This window comes from Sus scrofa, chromosome 5 (genome assembly GCF_000003025.6).
Source record: "Sus scrofa isolate TJ Tabasco breed Duroc chromosome 5, Sscrofa11.1, whole genome shotgun sequence".
NCBI classification, from domain to species: Eukaryota; Metazoa; Chordata; class Mammalia; order Artiodactyla; family Suidae; genus Sus; species Sus scrofa.
The window spans coordinates 14,833,753-14,855,975 of record NC_010447.5 but is presented as its reverse complement, the minus strand read 5'-3'; the positions used below and the strand labels follow the sequence as shown (position 1 = coordinate 14,855,975).

Genomic DNA, 22,223 nt, shown 5'->3' with positions numbered 1-22,223 from the left:
CGGGGAAGCAGGCCGCACACACCTGGCGCCTTGTGGAATGAAATCTTAATTAATTATTAAACTGAGTTCCCTCGGGAGGGAGCAGGGCCTTGGCAGGCGGGGCGGGAACGGTAGGGTGGGGGCTGGGGGGACGGAGGAAGGGTGAGGAGTGGGTGCTGGGCACCGGGGAGACCCCGACAGGAAGGAAGCCGACCCTCCCCTAGCGGGGCGAGGGGCGGGAGGGATACTCGCGGCTCCAGGGTGGGTTTGTCGGCGCGTTTGGGGACCCCCGGGGTGAGGGAGGGAAGGGAATGCTGGAGGATGCAGCCCGGGGGTGGAGGGAAGGGGGAGCGGGCTGAACGGCCCGCTCCTCCCCGGGGTCTTGATCCCAGAACAGAAGCCGCTTGTTTTCCCAAGGCTGGGGGAGGGAGCGGCCGGGGTGGGGGGGGGGGGGGCGCGGAGGGAGGGGTCCCGTTCTTGGGTGTCCCCCATCCCTAGCGGGTTCCTCCCGCGCGGAGCCGGCCACCCGGCCCGGCGTCCGGGGAGGGGGAGGGGGTGCCCAGACAAAAGGCGCTTGTGCCTTTAAGGCGGGGAGTCCGGGAGCCGGCGGGGAGGGGACTTCTGGATCCGGGGTAGAGGGCGGCTGCGCTGGACAACAAGGGAGGGGGCGAGGGCCGGGCGGACGGCGGACGGCGGGAGGGACGGCCGGGACGCGCGGACACGGAGCAGAACCGCGGGACGGCCGGCCGGCCGGCCGGAGCCCGCGGGGGCGGCGGGGCGGGGGCCCGGGGGAGGCGCCCACCCCGGGCGGCAGGTGAGCCCGCGCGGAGCGGTGTCGGGGGAGGCGGCGCCGGGCGCTCGGGTCCCCGCGCGGCGCCCGGGAGTTTGGTGGTCCCGGCGCGGACGCCGGGGCGGGGGAGCCCAAGCCGTCGGGGCTGGCAGAGGGCAGGCCGGGAGGAGATGGGGGATTGGGAGCTCCTAGGTCCGGGCTCGAGACTCGCACCCGCCTTGCCTGCCTTAGGCGTCCCTTCCTCCCCCCACCCGGAGCGAGTTCCCGGCTCGCTGGGAAGAGGGGGAGAGGCGTGTGCTGGGGGAGGGGCCGGCCTGAGGTTTTGGCAGCGGGGCTGTGGGTGAGCCTCGGAGTTTGAGGTAGAGGGTGATTGTGCTTTAGGGGAAAGGCAGGCAGCCTGGGCGCAGGGAGGGTCGCCTTGGGTCTGCAGGAGTCCTGCTCCCCTCACCCCAGACCTTGGGAATGAAAGGGCTGGTGTCAAGGCCTGCTGCGGGGTGGGCGGGGAGGGGGGAGTGCAGACTTTATTCAGAACAGGCTCTGGGGCCTGACCGAAGAGCTAGAGGTGGAAGCAGGCGGTGGACTCTTGCCATCGCCTTCGCGTGCTGAACTCCCCCTGCGACTTGGAGGACTCTGCTGGGGGTTGGTGGAGGCGGGAGCTTAACGTATTTAGGGAGACTCCGGGCTAGGGAAGGGAGGGGAGGGTTCCTGGACCTCCAGATACCTGCCCTGGGGAGCTCCCCTACCAATGGACAGGCGTGGAGTCGAGGCCCACCTCCCAGCGTGGTGGGTGGTGCTGGCACTGAAGTGCCCTGCCTGGGCAGCGCCTTGTGCCTTCAGCCGGTGAACTTTCTGAAGTCATTTTAAATCCTCAGGAGCCTCCTTTTGCCAAAGAGGGCAGGGGCAGAGGGCCTCTGAGGACAGGATGGATGGGAGGTGGCCAGGAAGAGGGTTTGGGCAAAGCAGTGGGCAAAGCGGTCCTTGGGGCTGGGCCTTGGCCTGTTGCAGACTCTGGGTCTCAGGCTGGAGGATCCAGCTTCGGGAGGGACTTGGGGTCTGGGAGGCACTGGGCTTCCTTCTGCCCGGCTGAATGGACGTGGCTCTGGCTGTGGGAGCTGGTGGTGCCTCAAGTGGCAGATTTGTGTGAGAGCAAAGAGCCCAGGACCTGGGGAGGAGGGTGGTGGTCTGTGGTTCACAGCGATGGGTTCCGGGAAGAGGAGTGTTGGGGACCCATATAGGGAAATTTTGTGGCTTTGAACACTGCCCTCCCCTGTTCCCTGCCGTAGCAGCCTGGCTTGGGGTACCAGGAGTGACTTCTCCAAGATGGCCAGTGCCTGGAGTGGAGCCCGGGGTGGGCTGGTTGCAGCTGGTTGGACAATTACAGATCTCTGAAGCTATTCCCTTGTGAAGTCAGAGTGTTCTTGCGAGGGTCATGGGTTCCCCCGGACAGTGCCTGCTCCTTCCTCTGTGGCCATGAGCCAGATGCTAGGATGTGCTTCTAGGGGGCTGGGGACGTGGCCAGAAATAGGTCCTTTGGGAACAGAGGTCTGGCCTGTGGGGGTGGGGAGGGAAGGACAGGTCAGGGGACTGGTGAGTGGGAAGAATCTGCAGCCAATGTCGGGGGTGGGGCGGGGCACCTGCTCACCCTGGGCTCTGTCTCACGAACCTCTGGGCACTGACAGCTGAGGACACAGGGGCTGAGAGAACCCAGCGTCCGACGGGCCGGGGAGATGTGGGTTTTTGCTTATGCCTTTCCTGTCTTTCCATCTCTCGGACTTTGGCAGAGTTTTGGGTTCACAGCGGTGTAAGGTGGGGAGAAGAATGATGTTTGTTGCGTGTGTGTTACGTGACAGGTGCCGTTAGCGTCTTTGCTTACAACTCTTGTTATTCCCATTTTACAGATGAAGAAACTGTTACAGGGAGGTTAGGTTACTTGTCCAAGGCTGTGAAGCTAGCAAGTAGTCACAGTAGGGTTCGAAACCTGGTCTCACTCCAAAGATCATGTTTCTGATGAAGTGTGTTGAAGAGCCAGGCTTTCTTTGGTGACCTTTTCTAAATGCCAGCCTGACCAAAAGCCGTGGGATTTTTGATCCATCCCTCCAGCTGGTGCTGTCGGTGATGTTGAGGGGTTCAAGAGCCTGCGGGTCTGTGGGATATAGGTGAAGGGAGGGCGAGAGAACTTGGCAGAGGGCGAACCAAGGATGGGGTTTCCAGCATGCAGAGAGGTCCCCCGTCTTCCTTCTGCTTTCTGGGCCCCTAGGTGTCTGCTTGGAGCACCGCTTCTGTGGCTTGAGCATCTGGTCCTGGGGCCACCTGAGGCAAGCGCTGGGTACCCTGCCCCTTGCCCCCTAGTGAGTACAAATGTCAGTGCTGCTAGCTCTGCAGGGTTAAGTACGAAGAGCCCCTCAGGGTGCTCTGTGGCCGTGGAGGAGTGTGGCCCTGCTGGGGACACGGGCATCCATGGATGACCGTACTCTCACCCTCACCTTCTGAGCCTGGGGTTGGCCGGGAGACAGACGAGGTGCTGTCGTGGAGCCCTCCCACCCCAGGTCAGGACACCTCCCTCTGGAGATGTGAGATCTGGACCTGACTTGGTGACTCGTGATCTCTAGAGCTTGGGCCAGCCCTGTGCACTGTCACGGACGTTATTTCTTTTGCTTCCTTGCTTTTTTTGGCTGCGGCGTGCAGCAGCTTGATGTGGGCTCTCAGTTCCCAGACCAGGGATTGAACCCAGGCTGCAGCAGTGAAAGTGCTGAATCATAACCACTAGACCACCAGCGAACTCCGCTCCCCACCTCCTTTCTTTTCCTTTCCTTTGCTTTCCTTTTTTTCCTGTCACATCCATCCTGTGCCTCAGGTGGCCACAGGATCAGTTTCACAGAGTTTTGGTGAAGATCAGAGGGACTTAGGTGTGTGAAAAGACCTTGAAGACTTTAAAGCAGAGAGAAAGTGCATGGGAGTGTTTGTTAGCCAGCCAGCCAGCCAGCCAGCCAGCCACCCAACGAACATTTATTCCTCTGTGGCTATGAGCCAGATGCTAGGATGTGCTTCCAGGGGGCTGGGGAAGCCCCTGCTAGGTGTTGCAGATGTAACAGGAGTAGGACAGGGCCAAATCCTTGCCCTCGAGAAGTTGGCATTCCAGTTAGGAGAGACAGACAAAGAATAAGAAAAATATATAGAATGGCAGTTGCTGATAAGAGCGGTGGAGAAAAATAAAGCATAAAGCTCGGAAGAGAGATTAGGGAGCTCCAGGAAAGGGGTTGCTATTTTAATAGAGCGGTCAGGGAAGCTCACTGATAAGGGGACATTTGAGCTGTGACCTGGAGGCGCTCTTGTTCCAGGCAGAGGGAACAGCAGGCACCAGGGTCCCAGGCTGGCCTGTGTGTGGCGTGTTAGGGAACAGCAAGGAGGCTGAGGGTACCGGAGAGCAGGGAGGAAGATGAAGCATCAGAGGATTATCGTGACTGGTTGTTAGTTCTTGTTAGCCACTCTGTACCAGTGCCCTGGAGCATGCGCTCTGTCTTTTCAGGATATCAATGTATTGAGTCCCTGCTGTGAGCCACACTCAGGGCTTGGGGTGCTCGGGGCGGGGAATAAAGTGCCAAGCAAAACTGAAGGCATCCCTTATCGTCAGAGGGGCGAAGTCACACATTAAACAAGGGGTGACTTAATTATCACTGTGGTAAGTACAAGGCGGAAAATGTACAGCAAGTGCACAGGGGCCCAAACTTCGTCTGATGGGCGAGCTGGGACACGGTCCCGGAGGAGGTTACATTGAAGCTGTAACCTGAAGGAGAAGTTGGATTTAACGAGGCGAAGAGCGCGCGGTGTGTGAGTGTGATGGGGAAGGGGCTAGAAAGAGATCCCCTGTTGGACAGAGGTTCTGGACTGGCAGCTCACAGGCTGAATTCATTCCATAGATGTGATTTATTTGGCTTTGCAGGGTTGAAAAAAATGTGAATTACTTGCCAACATTTAAAAATCAGGAGATGTTGCTTTAAAGTCTCTCTCTCTCTTTTTTTTTTTTCCAGCTTCTGTCAAAAAATCAGATCAGGCTCCCCTAGGACACCAGTGGCCACAATCTCCCAGGGCAGGGTGGTGCCTGCCACCTGCTTGGGGTGCGTCCTCTGCCTCCTGAACGGGGCGGCTTTTCTCATTGACATGGGCACTTGAGTCTGTAACCACCAAGAAATCAGTGCCTTTTAGGGAAGAGGTCAATGTTTAAGTGAGTTGCTTTGGAGGCAGGCAGATCTGGGTTAGAATCTTGCTTCTCACACTTGTGTGGCCGCCTGACCTGGGGCAGATGCCTTCAGGTCCCTCTGCTCCCGTTTCCTTCCCCAGTTGGATGGGGCTGCCCTGGTGGTCCTGAGTCCTTGGAGGAGGAGGAGGAGGTGTCCGCAGCGCTCAGCTTGGCAGCCGGAAGTGCTCCGTTAATGGTGGTGGTGGTCTCACCCCCCTCTCATTCGTTTCCTCCCAGCAGCATGTCGTGGTTTAGTGGCCTCCTGGTCCCCAAAGTGGATGAACGGAAAACAGCCTGGGGCGAGCGCAATGGGCAGAAGCGTCCGCGCCGGGGGACTCGCACCAGTGGCTTCTGCACACCCCGTTATATGAGCTGCCTCCAGGAGGCACAGCCGCCCAGCCCGACCCCTGCCGCTGCCCCTCGGTGCCCCTGGCAGGAGGAGGCCTTCATCCGGAGGGGCGGCCCAGGCAAGGGCGTGGAGCTGGGGCTGCGGGCGTGGCCCTGGGCTTCGAGGACCCGGAGGCGACCGTGGCCGGCGGGGCGGCCGAGGTGGCCCCTGATGTGGCCCCCAGGAGCGGGCGAGCCTGCTGGCGCCGGCTGGTGCAGGTGTTCCAGTCGAAGCAGTTCCGCTCGGCTAAGCTGGAGCGCCTGTACCAGCGGTACTTCTTTCAGATGAACCAGAGCAGCCTGACGCTGCTGATGGCGGTGCTGCTGCTGCTCACGGCGGTGCTGCTGGCCTTCCACGCTGCGCCCGCCCGCCCCCAGCCTGCCTACGTGGCCCTGCTGGCCTGCGCCGCCGCCCTCTTCGTGGCGCTCATGGTCGTGTGCAACCGACACAGCTTCCGCCAGGACTCCATGTGGGTGGTGAGCTACGTGGTGCTGGGCATCCTGGCGGCTGTGCAGGTCGGGGGCGCCCTGGCGGCGCACCCCCACAGCCCTTCCGCTGGCCTCTGGTGCCCCGTCTTCTTTGTCTACATCACCTACACGCTCCTCCCCATCCGCATGCGGGCAGCCGTCTTCAGCGGCCTGGGCCTCTCCACCCTGCACTTGATCTTGGCCTGGCAACTCAACCGTGGTGATGCCTTCCTCTGGAAGCAGGTGGGTGGTCCGAGAGGTAGGCATGGGGGCGCCAGGCCCCGAATGAGAAGGGGTCTGGGAAAGGGAGGGTGGGTGAGCCAGGGGTGGACGGGGCGGCTGAGGGCTATCTGGCTGTGTCTGGGAGGAGGGGCAGGTGTGGGGAGGCTACGTTGCAGGGTGAGTCTCTCTCTTTGGGATCTGGGGCAGAAGGCACTGCAGCAGGGAGGGAAGGCTCCAGGACCCGAGCCTTCCTGTGCTCTGTCCCCACAGGCCCGTCTCCAGCTCTTTAGCCTGAGGCCCTTGAGAGAGTGCGGCCTGCAGAGGCACCGTGTAGGCTGCAGGTGGGAGTGTGGTGGTTAGTCGAAGTGTGGGCCAGGGCTAAGAGGGCAGGGCAGGCGACACCAGAGCTTGGCATCACTGGCCTGAGGTGATACCTGAGACCCAGGCCCTGGCGCCTTCCCTGCAAGGCAGCTCCAGGCGGGGATGCGGAGGGATGCAGGAGGTTTTGGATGGAGGAAGAGTGAGCAAGGAGTTGCCTCTCTCCTGGACCGAGGCCAGCTCAGAGAGGACAGGGAAGGTGATGAGTGGGTTGCTTCTCTCTTGGGCCGGGAGTGGTTTGGGGACGGACTGTGGACAAGGGGGCCCTTAGGCTCTGGCCTCACTTCTGCCCTCTCCCCACCGGGCACCGGCAGCCCACCTGAGGCTCTTTCCCCGCCCGCTGCTGCCTCTGGGTTCTGAGTGGTGTGTGCGGTGAGGTTGTCGTAAGGGCTGGGCTGCAGGTACACGTGGTTATCCAGTGGGCTGCGTTTTTGTGAAATCATGAACACTAACTCGGCCTCTCCCAGCCTTCGTTTCCCAGCCTGTAACACTGGGGTAAAAGCAGTGTCTACCTCACCATGTTGCTGCCAGGGCTCCACCCTCTCCCAGGGGCAGCTTTCTCACCCGGAGGTAGGGAGGTGTGGGGAAACTGGAGGGGAGGGGGCCCAGCCAAGGGGCTTCCAGAATGTCCCCCTTGCAGAGAGACATGCGCTGGTCGAGTTGGCTGTCTCATGTCACCCTCCTGACCAGGGACCAGGCGGTCTTGTCCAGCTGATCCTTCAGGGGCTGCTGGAGGCACAGCCCCCCGACCAACACACCTTGCGAGCCCTCCCTTGGCACCCTGATCTGGACGGTGGTGTCCTCTGTCTGGCTCAAGGTTCGAGGGAGCCAGCCTCTGCCTTGCCCAGGGCTTATGGCCTGTAGCCCACCCTAGCCCCACCCACAAAGAGGAAGGTGCCCGGGGCTCCCCGGCTGAGAAGCTGGGTGCTCTGGCTTGGTGCCCTTCCCTGCCCAGCCTGTGCTCTGGAACAGAACGTACCTTTTTTTAAGAGTAACCTTATAGCCGGTTTGTTTGTGGAGCGCGTACCCACAGGGCACCGGCTGATCTCTTAAAGGGCCAGGGTCCTTCCGCCGCTGCACCCCCCTCCTCTCCAGGGTAGCAGACACCCTGGGCTTTGGAGTGTTGGACTGCCCTCTTGGGGAAGGAGGAGCTTGGAGGTGGTGCCTCCCTCCCCCCACCCTCTTGGCTGGCCAGGGGTGGGTGGGTGTCTCTTCCCTGCTCTCAGCTGGCCTGGTGCCCAGAGCCCGGCCCAGGGCCTGACTGGGAGGCACAGCCCCATGGAGGCCAGGACTGTGCCAGCCTCCTGCCTCCGCCACCCCGCCCCTCGCCCCGGGGCGCCCAGTGGCAGCCTCACCCAGTGGGGCTTGGCAGGCCCATTCTCGGGGCAAGTAGAGAAAGCTGCCCCCTTTGCCAGTCCTGGGGCCAGGGCTGCCCACACGCCTCCTCTGAGCGCCCCGCTGGCCTGTGGGTTTCTGGATGCGAGGGGCGGCGGCCTCCTCTCCTGGCTCCTCGGGCAGCCCCTTCTGATGCAGCTCCTCACCCTCCTTGGAGCTCCCCACTCAGACACGCTGAGCGGTCACCCGGGACCCGGCCCAGCCTGCAGTCACGACGGTGGCCTGGCATCCATTTTTTCTCAGAGGCGGACAGGGGGCTGTGTACGGATCTATTTCAGTCTCTTGTCCCCCTTCCCCTTCCCTCCACCGTGACTCACATTTTCCTCCTGGGCTCCTAGGGCCAGGAAGGGAAGTCGCCTGGTTTGCCCCCCTCTCCTTCTCCCCCACTGGGGGCTATTCTTAGAAACCCTCGAGGGAGATAGTGTGCCCCCCTGTTCACCCCTGTGGCCGGGAGGGGGCCCTTGTGAGCCGGACTGAGAAGGGAAGCTGGGAGGCCAGTCCTCGAGGTGGGAGCTGGAAGCGGCTCCGGGGTTTGGCCGGACCCCCCCCGCCCCCCCCCGTCCATCTCACCCAAGCAAAATGAAACCTAGGTCCCAGCGCCTGAGCCACATGCCCAAGTTTGCAGGACTAGTTCTGGTTCCAGAACTCCTGGCTTCCCGTGGGTGCCCTTGCCCTCCCTTCTCCCCAAACCAGAGCCCTGCCCCAGCCAACTCTGGGGTGGAGCCACAAGTGCCAGGTTAACCCCTCAATTTCCAGAAACCTTGAGGCCAGCTTCCCTGAGCTTTGCTCTCCAGGCAAAGCTGCTGCCGATTGGAGTCCTAGGGTGTGGGGCGTGGTGGGGCCAAGTGGTAGGGGTGGCTGGGCATGGCGGCCTCCCATCCAGTTAGGAAGGGTTCTTCGTGTCGGTAGAATTGATGACTCCCACGCCTGGGTTCTGAGGCTGGGCCTCAAGAGCCTGGGCGAATGGAATGAATAGGAATCTTAGGAACCCGGAATGTATTATACAGCATGGGTGGGACACAGCTTTGGAGTCTGACTGTCCTGGACTCAAGCCCCACACCAGCTACTTCCAGCTGTGTGATCTTGGGCAAGTTACATGGCTTCTCTGTGCCCGAGTCCCTCACCTTTAAAATGAGGTAGTGTTACAAAGAACTCTTTCAGGGTTCCCTTGTGGTTCAGCGGGTTAAGGATCTAGCGTTGTTACAGCTGTAGCGTGGGTTCAGTTCCTGGCCTGGGAACTTCCACATGCTGTGGACGCAGCCAAAAAAAAAAAAAAAAAAAAAAGTGTCACCAAGTTCCTAAAGCTATAAGAAATACATTTGGTGGAGTTCCTATTGTGGTGCGATGGAAATGAATCCGACTAGTATCCATGAAGATGCGGGTCTGATCCCTGGCCTTGCTCAGGTGTGAGCTGTGGTGTAGGTTGCAGATGCAGCTTGGATCCTGTGTTGCTGTGGCTGTGATGTAGGCCAGCAGCTGCAGCTCTGATTCCACCCCTAGCCTAGGAACTTCCATATGCCACAGGTGCGGCCCTAAAAAGCAAAAAGCCAAAAAAAAAAAGAAAAAAAAAAAAAAAAAAAGAAATACATTTGTTAACATATACAGGACACCTGTGGAACCTAGGCATGTTGTAGGCAGCCAACATATTGGCTCCAATAATGATGATAATACTCACGTCATGGCAGGAAGAGACCTTAGAGATCTTATTTTCCTCTTCCGGTTCTAGATGAGCAAACAGAGGCCCAGAGAGATGGGGCGACCTGTCCTGGGCACTCACAGGAGGATGTAGAGCTCAGGTCTCCTGGGCGTCGGACTATAAGGAGAACCATGCACAGAAGGAGCATCTGTCTTTTGTGCCGGTTGTCTGTGGGGCAGGAAGTCACGGTGGGCTGGGCCCAGGCCCGGTGACCTACCTGGCCCTGGTTGGTACTTCTGTTCCCGGGAGCTGTGAGGAGATCACATTTCTAGGCAGGGAACTGGAGTCCAGTGGGGAAGGGGGAGGCGTATTGCAGGGGTGGGGACAGCCTGGGGAAGACAGAGCACAGGTCCCTGGCTTCTTCCCCGGAGCAGTGCATCCAGAGAGCCTAGCTAGTTGCACCTGTGCCTGTTGGCAGTGGTCACCATCTGTCTCGGCCACCCTCCCGCAGCTCGGTGCCAACATGCTGCTGTTCCTCTGCACCAATGTCATCGGCATCTGCACACACTACCCGGCTGAGGTGTCGCAGCGCCAGGCCTTTCAGGAGACCCGTGGTTACATCCAGGCCCGGCTGCACCTGCAACACGAGAATCGGCAGCAGGTGGGGCTGCTCTCCCTGGTCACGGCCTCCCTCCAGCCTCACCTGCACGTAACTCGCAGATCGGATCCACTGCCTCGTGCAGCTCCACGGAACACGTGTGAATGATTGCCCCTGATTGTGCATCACCGAGGCCCTTGGCCCCTGGGTTCTTGTCCTGTCCGAGGGTGGGAGGGAGTAGCTGGAGTACATCTGAGAGGTGGAGTGGGGTAGTCCGAGAAGGCTGAGATGCATGTCTGCCAAGGGCTCTGATGGGGGAGGCCCAGACCATGGTCCAGAAGGGAAGCTCAGGTCTCCAGGGAGGTCTAGGAGGGTTCTGGGGATGTGGAGCGACCATGAGGGGTTAAAATGTGAGGCCAAGGAGATAATGATGCCCTGTTGAAACCGTTGGCCTAGGAGCGGCTGCTGCTGTCCGTGTTGCCCCAGCATGTTGCCATGGAGATGAAAGAAGACATCAACACAAAGAAAGAAGACATGATGTTTCACAAGATCTAATCCAGAAGCATGACAACGTCAGGTAGGGTGGGGGTGGGAGGGTACCAGGAGTCGGGGTGGGGGGGGGGCAGATCTGGGAGTCTCTGAGGGTCACGTGGCCCTTCTCTCCTGCCGTCATCTGTCTACAGCATCCTGTTTGCCGACATTGAAGGCTTCACCAGTCTGGCATCCCAGTGCACCGCACAGGAGCTGGTCATGACCCTGAACGAGCTCTTTGCCCGGTTTGACAAGTTGGCTGCGGTGAGGGTGCTGGGGCTTGGGGGTGAGGCTGACCCTGGGGTGGGGGGCTGCAGGGAGCAAGCCTCCCTGGCAGCAGCTTTGCGGGGTGGGCGCCGAGGGAGTCTGCAGTAAGGGTGGTGGGCCAGGCAGGTGATGCAGAATAAAGGTGATGCTCTCCCAACTCCTTTAGGAAAATCACTGCCTGAGGATCAAGATCTTAGGGGACTGTTACTACTGTGTGTCAGGGCTGCCCGAGGCCCGTGCAGACCACGCCCACTGCTGCGTGGAGATGGGCGTGGACATGATCGAGGCCATCTCGTAAGCACGCCTCCCCCCAGGCTTCCTTCGGCTGAGGGTGCCCAAGCCTGCTCCTGCCTTCGCTGTGTCCTCAGGGTTGTTGCTCAGTCTTGCCCGTGTCTCTGTCTTGGAGATCTGTCACTGGGGAGGGGGCTGGATCTTTCTTCAGCGGGCCCCCTGTGCCCCTGAGACCCCAGCTGGCTGGGATGGGCTCAGGGGGCTTGGGCTGGAGAGAGTGCCAGCTGTGTAGGCCTGAAGGGAGGGGAGTGGGCCTTCTCTCCTGGCTCAGTTCCGTAAGATGCTGCTGGGCCCCTGCTGGTGAACAGGGTTCTCGAACATTTGCCCTCAAACCCCATGCAGCCTCCTGCCCAAGCCCGCTGAGGCCGATCTCCTGTGCCTGGGTCTGTCCTTGCCCACTGGGCCCCAAGGGGAACTCAGGGCCTGGGAGTGGGGAGGACTGTGCTGGGAGCTAAACCACGCCGCCTCCTCCCAGGCTGGTGCGCGAGGTGACGGGCGTGAACGTGAACATGCGCGTGGGCATCCATAGCGGGCGTGTGCACTGCGGCGTCCTCGGCCTGCGGAAGTGGCAGTTCGACGTGTGGTCCAATGATGTGACTCTGGCCAACCACATGGAGGCGGGGGGCCGGGCCGGGTGAGTGGGTCCAGGCGGCCGGGGTTGGGGGGTGGAGAGGGGGGTGGCAGCCAGGCCAGCGGGAAGCTGGGGTCTCACTGTCCTGTGCCCGCAGCCGCATCCACATCACTCGGGCCACGCTGCAGTACCTGAACGGCGACTACGAGGTGGAGCCGGGCCGGGGCGGGGAGCGCAACGCCTACCTCAAGGAGCAGCACATCGAGACCTTCCTGATCCTGGGCGCCAGCCAGAAACGGGTCAGGGCCAGGGCGAGGCGGGCAGACGGGCCAATGGGGGGAGCCGGCAGAGCCCGCCTCTGGGCCCCTCTTCCGAGCCTGCGCCCGTGCTGCCCACACAGAAGGAGGAGAAGGCCGTGCTGGCCAAGCTGCAGCGGACCAGGGCCAACTCCATGGAAGGGCTGATGCCACGCTGGGTGCCCGACCGCACCTTCTCCCGGACCAAGGACTCCAAGGCTTTCCGCCAGATGGTGAGGGGCCCCACAGCACCAGGACCTGCCGCCTCACTGTCTTGTCTCCCTCACCGTTCTCTGCCCCTGCCCTCCTCTGCCTTCCTCGTCCCTGCTGTCATCTCCATGTCGCCTTCCTGGTATCGGGGGTCGGGGCTGATTTCATCCCAGGGGGTCCCAAGCCTCCCAGAGTCTATGGGGAGACCCCTCGGCACAGTGTTGGGGGTGGAGAAGGGATTGTAGCGGGGAAGGTGGCCCGCCCCTCATCTCACTCACACGCTCTGTCCCCTTCTCCAGGGCATTGATGACTCCAGCAAAGACAAGTAAGTCGGGTGCTTGAGGAGGGGGAAGGGGAGGGCGAAGGTGCTGGCACCTGGGATGCAGCTGAGGAGCCTGGGTCCTTGCCCAGGACCTGAGAGGTGCCGTGTGGGAGCAGGTGCCACACACACGGCTGGCACTCCTCCTTTGAGGGCTGCCCGTGCCCTCCACTTCTCCTTGACTGTCACATGGCACTGCTCATGCACTCGGTGAAGCTGTGTCCCCTGCCCTCAGCCGAGGTGCCCAGGACGCCCTCAACCCTGAGGATGAGGTGGACGAGTTCCTGGGCCGAGCCATCGATGCCCGCAGCATCGATCAGCTGCGCAAGGACCATGTGCGCCGGTTCCTGCTCACCTTCCAGAGGGAGGATCTTGAAAAGAAGGTTTGGGGGATGCGAGGGCAGAGGGTGAGGCCTGGGGGAGGAGGGGGCGGACCAGCAGGGAAGTCTCAGCACAGGGGAGGGAACAGGAGAGGTTCCTGGGGAACGGGGAGGGGGGAGACCACCACAGGGCACAGCGGGGATTCCTGTCAGCTGGGCCAACTGGCAGTGCCCTGCCTCCCCCAGGGCAGAGCCAGCGCCCAGCTCAGTCTCCTCTCCCTCAGTACTCGCGGAAGGTGGACCCCCGCTTCGGCGCCTACGTGGCCTGTGCCCTGTTGGTCTTCTGCTTCATCTGCTTCATCCAGCTCCTCGTCTTCCCACAGTGAGAGCCCCGCCCCTCCCCCCTTGGTTTCTCTTCCCTCCACCACGCCCCAGAACCTTCCTAGACACCCATGAAAGCACACAGTGCCTGGGGCCCGCACCCTGCCCGCCTGGGGGGTGGGAGTGGGACGAGGATGCCCAGATCTCCCTAAGTAATGCCTTCCCTGGCCCTCTTGTGCCCCAGCTCAGCCCTGGTGCTTGGGATCTATGCCGGGATCTTCCTCCTGCTGCTGGTCACCGTGTTGGCCTGTGCCGTGTACTCCTGTGGCTCTGTACGTGGGGGCCTTCCAGGGCTGTGGGGAGGCCAGGCCAGGGGTGGCGAGGGAGGAGAGGGCCACGCCTCTGCCATCAGGCCCACCCCTGGGCGGCCTTACCCCTTGGCTAATGTGGCCTCCGATTCTCTCCCGGCAGCTGTTCCCTGAGGCCCTGCGGCGTCTGTCGCGCAGCATCGTCCGCTCTCGGGCACACAGCACTGCGGTTGGCATCTTTTCGGTCCTGCTTGTGTTCACTTCCGCCATTGCCAACATGGTAAAGATCCAGTGGGAATTCTTCTGCCCCTTCTCTGTGCCGGGCACTGTTCTGGGTGCTAGGGGTGCAGAGGGGAAGGAGTCACGATTTCCTGCCCAAAGCAGGGGTGAGGTTCACCCCAGTCCTCCCCCCCTTGCTGTCCCTACCTCTTGTCATCCCTCAGTGGGAGTGTGGGCCCCTGGGGTATGAGGGCCCCCCCCCCCCCGGCATGGCCCTGGACCTGTCCCCTCCTTGGTTACTCTGATACGCCTCCCTCACCTTTGCAGTTCACCTGTAACCACACCCCCATACGGACTTGCGCAGCCCGGATGCTGAATCTGACACCTGCTGACGTCACCCCCTGCCACCTACAGCAGCTCAATTACTCTCTGGGCCTGGATGCTCCCCTGTGTGAGGGCACCGCACCCACCTGCAGCTTCCCTGAGGTGTCCAAGCAGCGCTCAGGCGGGGTGGGGGCGGGGTCCTGATCAGAACCAGTTATTGAGTGCTCTGTGCCAGGCCTGGCGATGGGCACTGGGGACCCAGGACCTTACCAGAGTCCCCAGCTCCAGGAGCAGCCGGGGGCCCCGGTGTTCTGTAGGGGTGTGTGGAGGGTGAAGGAGGTTCGGGGTTTGGGGTTGTGGAGGGGAGCCTGGGGTTGGCAGGGACATGGGGCTCTCCCTGCTTAGGGGCGCCGTGTCCCCTGCCTTCCCCCAACACTGCCTCTGCCGTGGCCCCCCAGTACTTCGTCGGGAACGCGCTGCTGAGTCTCTTGGCCAGCTCTGTCTTCCTGCACATCAGTAGCATCGGGAAGCTGGCCATGATCCTTGTCCTCGGGCTCATCTATTTGGTGCTGCTCCTGCTGGGTCCCCCGGCCACCATCTTTGACAACTACGACCTACTGCTTGGCGTCCATGGCTTGTGAGTTTATCCTCAGCCCCTTTAATCCCCCAGGAGCCTCTACCACCCGCCACCCCCAGGTCACTGTGAGCCTCTCCGGTGCAGTGTGCTACCACTCACCCCTCACGTAGGGGGAAAGGAGGCAGCATGTGGCCCCCAACAGTCACTTCAGGGAAACCCCAGTCCTGGGAAATCCCTTCATATTTAGGCCGGATAGCAAGAAAGGCGCCCTTCTCGCATTTGCATGTTGCTTTCATATCCACTCTTAACTGCCTGTGGGTCACACAGCTGCTTGGTGGTAGAGCCCTGGCAGGAACCAAAACTCCGACTCCTGCTTGAGGGCCTTGCTTGGGCCAGCACATTGGCTTTTCCTCTACAAACCCCACCCTTCATGGTTCTTGGCCATAGCTTGATGTGGTAGAAAAAGCCTCTGGAGTCCGTTGGGTTTGAATCCTTTCCCTGCCACTCATTAGCTGTGTGACCTTGGACAGGTGAGTTAATGTCTCTGAGCCACTATTGCCTCAGCTATTAAATGGCAGTGCTGAAGTTCCCTTTGTGGCTCAGCAGGTTAAGAACCTGACTAGTATCCCCGAGGACACGGGTTCAATACCTGGCCTCGCTCGGTGGGTTAAGAATCTGGTGTTGCTGTGAGCTGCAGTATAGGTCGTTTGGATCTGGCATGGCTGTGACTGTGGCTGGCAGCTACAGCTCCCATTCGACCTCCAGCCTGGGAACTTCCATATGCCACAGGTTCGGCCCTAAAAAAAAAAGTAAATAAATAAAACGGCAGTGCCATCTGCATCACCGGGTAGTTGTAAAGATTACAGTAACCAGTGTTTATCGAAGGCTGGCCGATGCCAGGCACTGTGTTCAATGAGCCTCTTGCCTGCTTTATTGAAATCAGATCACTCCTGTATTGATGAGGAAATGGAGGCTTAGAGAGTTAAGCAAGCTGTCCCCAGTTACGTAGCTGGTGAGTGGAGGAGCCAGGAGGGGAACCTCTGCTCTTAGTGAGTGAATGTCAGCAAAAGCCTTGGCCCGGTGCCTGGTTTATGGTGCTCAGTAAACGCAGTTTCTGTCTCCCCTTCCATGCCCGGACCTAGCAACCCAGGAAGAACCGATGACTTTGTCTCTTGTGTCTTCCTGCCAGGGCTTCGTCCAACGAGACCTTCGATGGGCTGCACTGGTGAGTGAGGGCTCTAGGGCAGTGAAGGGTGGGCCTGCCGGATGCCTCCTTCAGACCCTGAGCCCGCCTCTGCTTCCCTCAGCCCAGCTGCAGGCAGGGTGGCACTCAAATACATGACCCCGGTGATTCTGCTGGTCTTTGCACTGGCGCTCTATCTGCATGCCCAGCAGGTGGAATCGACTGCCCGCCTGGACTTCCTCTGGAAACTGCAGGTGACTGGCCGGGCCTCTGGGGGAGGGGCAGGGTCCTGGGGGCAGAGCCTGGGCTGTGCCGGGCATCTCCTGGCTGGCCAAGGCTCAGGCCGCCCCGAGCCCACCCTGGCTCCATGCCTTCTCTGTGCCCACTCCTGGTCCCTGGCCTCATCCTGTCCCTGCCCCCTTTACCCCCTTGCCTGTTCTTTAGACCTCACCTGCCCGTCCCTTTCTTCTTCCACGTGGTTCCCTCTTGATGCCCATCTCCAGGCGCTGGCCGCGGCACCCACCCCTTGTGAATGTTGGGCAGTGGGTGATGGGTGTGGTGTCCACAGGCAACAGGGGAGAAGGAGGAGATGGAGGAGCTGCAGGCATACAACCGGCGGCTGCTCCATAACATTCTGCCCAAGGATGTAGCGGCCCACTTCCTGGCCCGGGAGCGCCGGAACGACGAGCTCTACTATCAGTCGTGCGAGTGTGTGGCCGTCATGTTCGCCTCCATTGCCAACTTCTCCGAGTTTTACGTGGAGCTGGAGGCAAACAACGAGGGTGTCGAGTGCCTGCGGCTGCTCAACGAGATCATCGCGGACTTTGACGAGGTGCTTGTCCAAGCGGCAGGTGCCAGCAGAGGGTGGCGGGACCTGGGGACCAGAGGGTGGGGGGAATGTTGGAGAAGAAGGCAGGGGTTGGAGGGGCTGGTTGGGACTGGGAGGAGGAGGGGGGCTCGGACGGGACCCACGGGTGGGGAAGGGGCCAGGTGGTTCAGTGACGTCAGGGAGAGCCGCTCACGAGAGTACGGCAGGCAGTGAGGAGCTCAGCCCCGGTGGGACAGGGTCGTCATTGCTGGGGAGCAAAGGACAGGAAGATCCGTGGGGGGGATGGTATAGGTACCAGGTGGGTGTCATTGACGATCCCAGTAGTCTGTGGACTGTGGCCCCATGAGGCCAAGAAAGCAGGGCAGCAGGACGGTCCCCAGAATAGACAAAATGGAAGCAAAATACGAAGACGTGTCCTGACAGCCCAGGCCCGGAACAGCCTGTTCCCTGTTCTGGAGGGAAGGCGCTTTCTCCCTCTGGGGCTCAGTTTCCCCAAAGGCGAGGGTGGTGATCGGCCATGCCTGCCATCCCTCCCGTGGCTTTGGGTTCTCTGAGGGAGCGGTTGACCCGGAGTAGAGCTGTGTGCTCACGCCCCGGCCCAGGTTCGGATGGCTGCCCGGTGAGGGGGACTCTTTGCCTGGCCCCTTAGTCCTGCACCGAGAGCAGCAGCTGGTAGGGGGAGCCCTGCTGATTCAAAGGAGGGGGGCTGTGGAGGCAGGGAAGGGCGCGGCAAGGCCTGAGCCCGGGCCAGGGCTGGGCTGGGCCTCTCCGCCTCCACAGCCGGGCCCCCTGTGCCGTGCAGATCATCAGCGAGGAGCGCTTCCGGCAGCTGGAGAAGATCAAGACCATTGGGAGCACGTACATGGCTGCCTCCGGGCTGAACGCCAGCACCTACGATCAGGTGGGCCGCTCCCACATCACCGCCCTGGCCGACTACGCCATGCGGCTCATGGAGCAGATGAAGCACATCAACGAGCACTCCTTCAACAATTTCCAGATGAAGATCGGTGAGAGGGCCCCGGGCCACGGCAGCTTTTCCCGGGGCCGGTTCTGGGGGACGCGGAGGGCGTCTCACTCCGCATCGGGAGTCCTGGGGGGCTTTCCTTTCCTCCTGCCTCCTTCCTCACCTGATGTTAAGAGTAGGGAGCGTGGAGGTCCTGTCCTGGCGCAATGGAGACGAATCTGACTAGTGTCCATGAGGATGCGGGTTCGATCCCTGGCCCCGCTCAGTGGGTTGGGGATCTGGCGTTGCCGTGAGCTGCGGTGTAGGTCGCAGACATGGCTTGGATCTGGTGTTTCTGTGGCTCTGGCGTAGGCTGGCAGCTTTAGCTTCGAACCTCCATATGCCGTGAGTGTGGCCCTCAAAAAAAAGGAATAGAGATCCTCCATTGAGGACCTGCTCTGTGCTGAGCACTATTCTGGGCTTTTTTTTTAAGCACATTTTACTCTTCACGCTACTATCCCCTCTTCCAGATAAAGAAAACTGGAGTCTCAGAGAGATTCAATAACTCAGCCAAGGTTATTCAACAAGTAAATGACTGACCTGGGACTCAAGACCAGGTTTATCTAAACTCCAGGACCTGTGTCCTTGTCTGTGGCCCCTCTGACACGAGGCACTTCCTCTCAGATGAACTGCTGAACGGCAGTGGTTCATAGCGAGGGCTCCGGAGCCCGACTGTCTGGCTTGAATTCTGGCTGTTGCCCTTAGCTGGCATATTTAGCAAGTCACCTAACTTCTCTAAGTCTCAGTTACCTTTTGTGTAAAATGGGGATGATGATACTACCCTTTAGGGCTGTCGAGAGGGTGACAGAGTGCCCAGTTCTCCCCGAGTGGGTGGCCGGGAGAACGCTGGCAGAGCACAGCTGTCTTGACTCAGGGGAGCGCCTCAGCTGACCTGCCTGCGTCTTCCGTTCTTTACACTTGGGAGACGTGTCTCTTTTCCACTCTCTCCTCTGGGTCCTTCTAAAGGTGCCGGGGGTGGGTGCCTCCCTGGGCTGACCGTGGAACATCCACACCTCTCACTTTCTCACTGCTTTCCCCACCCGCCCCAGGGCTGAACATGGGTCCGGTGGTGGCAGGCGTCATCGGGGCCCGGAAGCCGCAGTATGACATCTGGGGGAACACAGTGAATGTCTCTAGCCGTATGGACAGCACCGGGGTCCCTGACCGAATCCAGGTGAGGGGGATGTGAGCAGAGGCTGGGAGGGATCAGGGTCCAGGGAGGTTCCTCGGAGCCCTCTCTGCAGCCAGCTAGAGCAGGTGTAGGGTGGGGGGGCAGTGTTCTGTGGGGGCTTGGGAAGGGGGGCTAGCGTGACCAGAGAGTCCCTGGGCCCCTGCAAATGTAGCAGGAAGGATCCTGGGCTAAGCGGGTTCCCCTCCCACCTCCCCCCCCCAGGTGACCACGGACCTGTACCAGGTTCTAGCGGCCAAGGGCTACCAGCTGGAGTGTCGCGGGGTGGTCAAGGTGAAGGGCAAGGGGGAAATGACCACCTACTTCCTCAATGGGGGCCCCAGCAGTTAGCAGGGCCCAGCTACAAATTGAGCTGAAAGGACCAAGGTGGGCATTTGAGTGGCCTCTGTGTTCGCTGGGTGAAGCTGTGGCGGGGTGCGCTGAGCCTCCGGAGCCTGCTGACCACAACAGGGGAGACCTCAGCAGGCTGTGCTTGGACCACACTCGCCTGCCCTCAGGCTGGTGAATGAGGGGATACCCAGAGGATTGTGCAAGTGACTTTTATTTGTTTTAACTGGGGGTAGGGCTGTTCTCTCTCCCTTCTTCCAGCTGTTGGGAGCAGGGGCGGGGGGAGGGGCAGCTGCAGAGGCAGGGGGAGCCCTCCTGCCAGAGAGATTTAAATTGGCAGCTGGCCACGCCTACCCTTTCCCCATCTGGGCTGGGCCCTTCCTTTCCCGCTTTTTTCTGGGACTATTTTGTACAAAGGCTGGGGCAGGCTTGAAGAGTGCCTATTCCATGCTTGCCTTTGCTGTGCCTGTATCCCCAGCACCGGTCCTGGGCACCCCCCTACCCCAGCCAGGTCTCTCTCTTAGACACAGGGCACTGGGGGCAGATGCTCTGGGCACCCAGCCCTGCCCCTGTTTCAGGGGAATGTTTCCATTTGCCAAATCCTAGTCCCATGATCTGTCCCCAAAGGGGAACAAAGGGACTTCTGACAGCTCAGATTAGCCCCAGTTCCTACACACCTCCAGGGAAAAGGGCGTCTGGTCTCACTGGTACTGTGAAAATGCCCGGCCAGGGCCTGGGTGTGGGAACATCAGAAGATCAGGAGCTGGATGTTCACCTGCAGGTGCCAAAGAGAACAGGCCCGCTGGGACAAGGGGCTGCCCGACTCTGATCTGAGGGTCGGGATCCCGGGATTCCGCCACTGCCCCAGCGCTCTCTTGCTGGTTGCCGGCAAGGGGGCATGGAGCCTCTCTACCCCTTCTGTTGCCAAATAGCAAAGGGCCGGGCATAGAGGAAGATGACCCTGATCCAAGCCTGCCCGCCCGGGCCTCTGGCGTGTGTGTCTGTGTACCCGTGTGTGCATGGCGGTCTGCGCGTGCGTGTCTGTGTCCTGGGGCTGTGTGTCCTTGCGCTCCTGCTCCTCAGCTCTCCACCCTGGGTTGCCTCTTTCCTGTGGGCCTCTGTCTTCTGGGAGTTAGGCAGGCTTTCTGATCCCAAGGGATGTAGAGGGGTCCCCAGGTTGCACAGGCACAGGATGGGGTTTGGTAGCCAGAGAGGGGTGGCCCTGGGGAGAGGAGTCCTTTTTGTGCCAAATCCCTAAGTGCCATTTGGGGGCCACGTGTGCAGCACGACCATCTCCCAGCCTGGGGCAGGGATCCAGGCATCTGCTTGAGCCCCAGTGCACCTTGCACTTGAACTATCTGGGGTTTGGTGGGCAGAGGCTCAAGAGTTTCCTGAGTTCCCTAGCTGGTGTCCTGCGACATGGTCTGCCTCAGGGCGGGGGTAGCATGGGGTCCCTCTGAGGACCCAGATTCTGGTACTAGGGGGTGGGGAGGGGAACCTGGACCTCGGCCTTCCCCAGCCTTCGGCCTGAGCCCGGCATGCTCCAGGCTCCCCGGTCCCCATGAAGCCTGCAGGGGCTGCAGGAGGGTTAGGAGGGCTGGACCCTAGACTCCCTTCCTATCCCTGCCTGCCTTTTCCCCTCTTCCTTGCAAGCTCCTTGCCTCTGGTCTGAATTAGTTGGTGCCTTGGTTTCTTCTCTGTACCTGTTTAAGCCAGGGGCATTAGCTAGAATTTTGCTTGAAGATCACTTTGTTGTGAGGTGTTAGGCAGAGGAGAAGAGGGTCTCAGAGCTGCTGGGTTTGGGGAGCAGAAGGGCCAGGTGGCTCTCCTGCCCTTCCTTATGCCCTTTTGGACTCTAGCTCTTTGCAGAGGCCTGGTTTCTGGCTTGTACTGACTGCTCTGGGGGATCTTCAAACATCAACCAAATGGGCCATCGGTCACTTCATTAGCTAAGGCAGGAGAAGGGGGAAAGACCAGTTGGTCCAGATGGAAAGTCAGCTCCCCTCCCTTCAGCCGTATCCCTAGACAGGAAGGGATGCATGGGCTCCTGGCGTGGTGGTGGTGGGGAGATGAGGCTGTAAGGAGACCAGAGTGGGAGGACAGCAGTCTTAGGTGACTTGGGTGACTTGTCTCTGCTTCTTGCCAGGTGGGAGGGGCCTGTCCACACCTGCTCCCCGTACCGCAGTGCCAGCCATGCGCTCCCCCTGGGCTGCCGTTGCCCCCTCCCTCGCCATCCGGTGAGGGAGTCAGTGGATGGGAGGCCCATGGACTTTGGTTTTATAATGTAACCACTGTGGGAGGGGGGGAGGGGGGTGTACCATGTATTTCAGTGAAATATTTAATATATTTAAGTATCAATAAAAATCAAAGTCTTTGTAAAATCCTCTGTTCTCTGCAGCTATTCTGGGCCCTGGGTTGGGTCAGAGGCGGCAGAGCCTGGTGTAGGAGGCAGGCCCCTGCCGGGGGCTCTGCGGAGCCCGCTCACCTGCGGTCAGAGGGCTTCCTTGGGTTTTCTCCCTGCCAAGGTGAAGCCGCAGCATCTTCAGAGAGCACGACTGCTCTAAGGCCCTTCCGCATCACGAGGACCAGTGTGCCTTCCGAGATGTGTTACTCTGACCCCTGCCGCCGTGCATGAGGTCAGGACCCCCCCACCCCACCCCCCCGGCCCCCCGTGGTGGTCTTTCCAGTACCTTGGCCCCTCCCAAACCAAACACCAAGTTCTGGCTCCTTCGGGAATCTCGGTCCAGCTCTCACAGTAATGTGGGTATCGGAATAATTTCCCTCCCCGTCACTTCCAGCGCACACAAATGACATCTCGTCCAGTCTGTTTGTTCTGTTTTCTCTATTCCCCTCCTCCTTTTAGTCCGCCGCCGCCGGAACCAGGACACCTCCCTCTCTCCCCTTCCGTGCCCTGCGCCCACAGTCTGTCTGGTCCTTCGGCGAATGCATCCTGCTCAGTACAGACTGAAGTTTCTGTCATTGAGAACAGAGTGATCCATAAACCTGGAAAAGAGAGAGAGGGTCTCAGATGCAGCCAGGTTAGGCTGG

The 22,223-nt window shown here is 60.6% G+C and overlaps 1 protein-coding gene across 1 annotated transcript; it reads left to right on the top strand.

Annotated features, from left to right (window-relative positions):
- ADCY6 (adenylate cyclase 6) lies at nt 667-21,556 on the top strand. The gene is given in 24 exon segments (XM_021091586.1): nt 667-793; nt 5,244-5,497; nt 5,500-6,104; nt 10,004-10,153; nt 10,547-10,640; nt 10,643-10,667; nt 10,774-10,885; nt 11,055-11,182; nt 11,655-11,813; nt 11,908-12,049; nt 12,151-12,279; nt 12,556-12,581; nt 12,811-12,958; nt 13,180-13,277; nt 13,461-13,548; nt 13,688-13,804; nt 14,071-14,229; nt 14,526-14,704; nt 15,834-15,869; nt 15,952-16,081; nt 16,396-16,659; nt 17,459-17,663; nt 18,709-18,833; nt 19,053-21,556. Coding segments are annotated over 23 exon segments (3,495 nt in total). The 5' UTR covers nt 667-793; nt 5,244-5,247; the 3' UTR covers nt 19,179-21,556.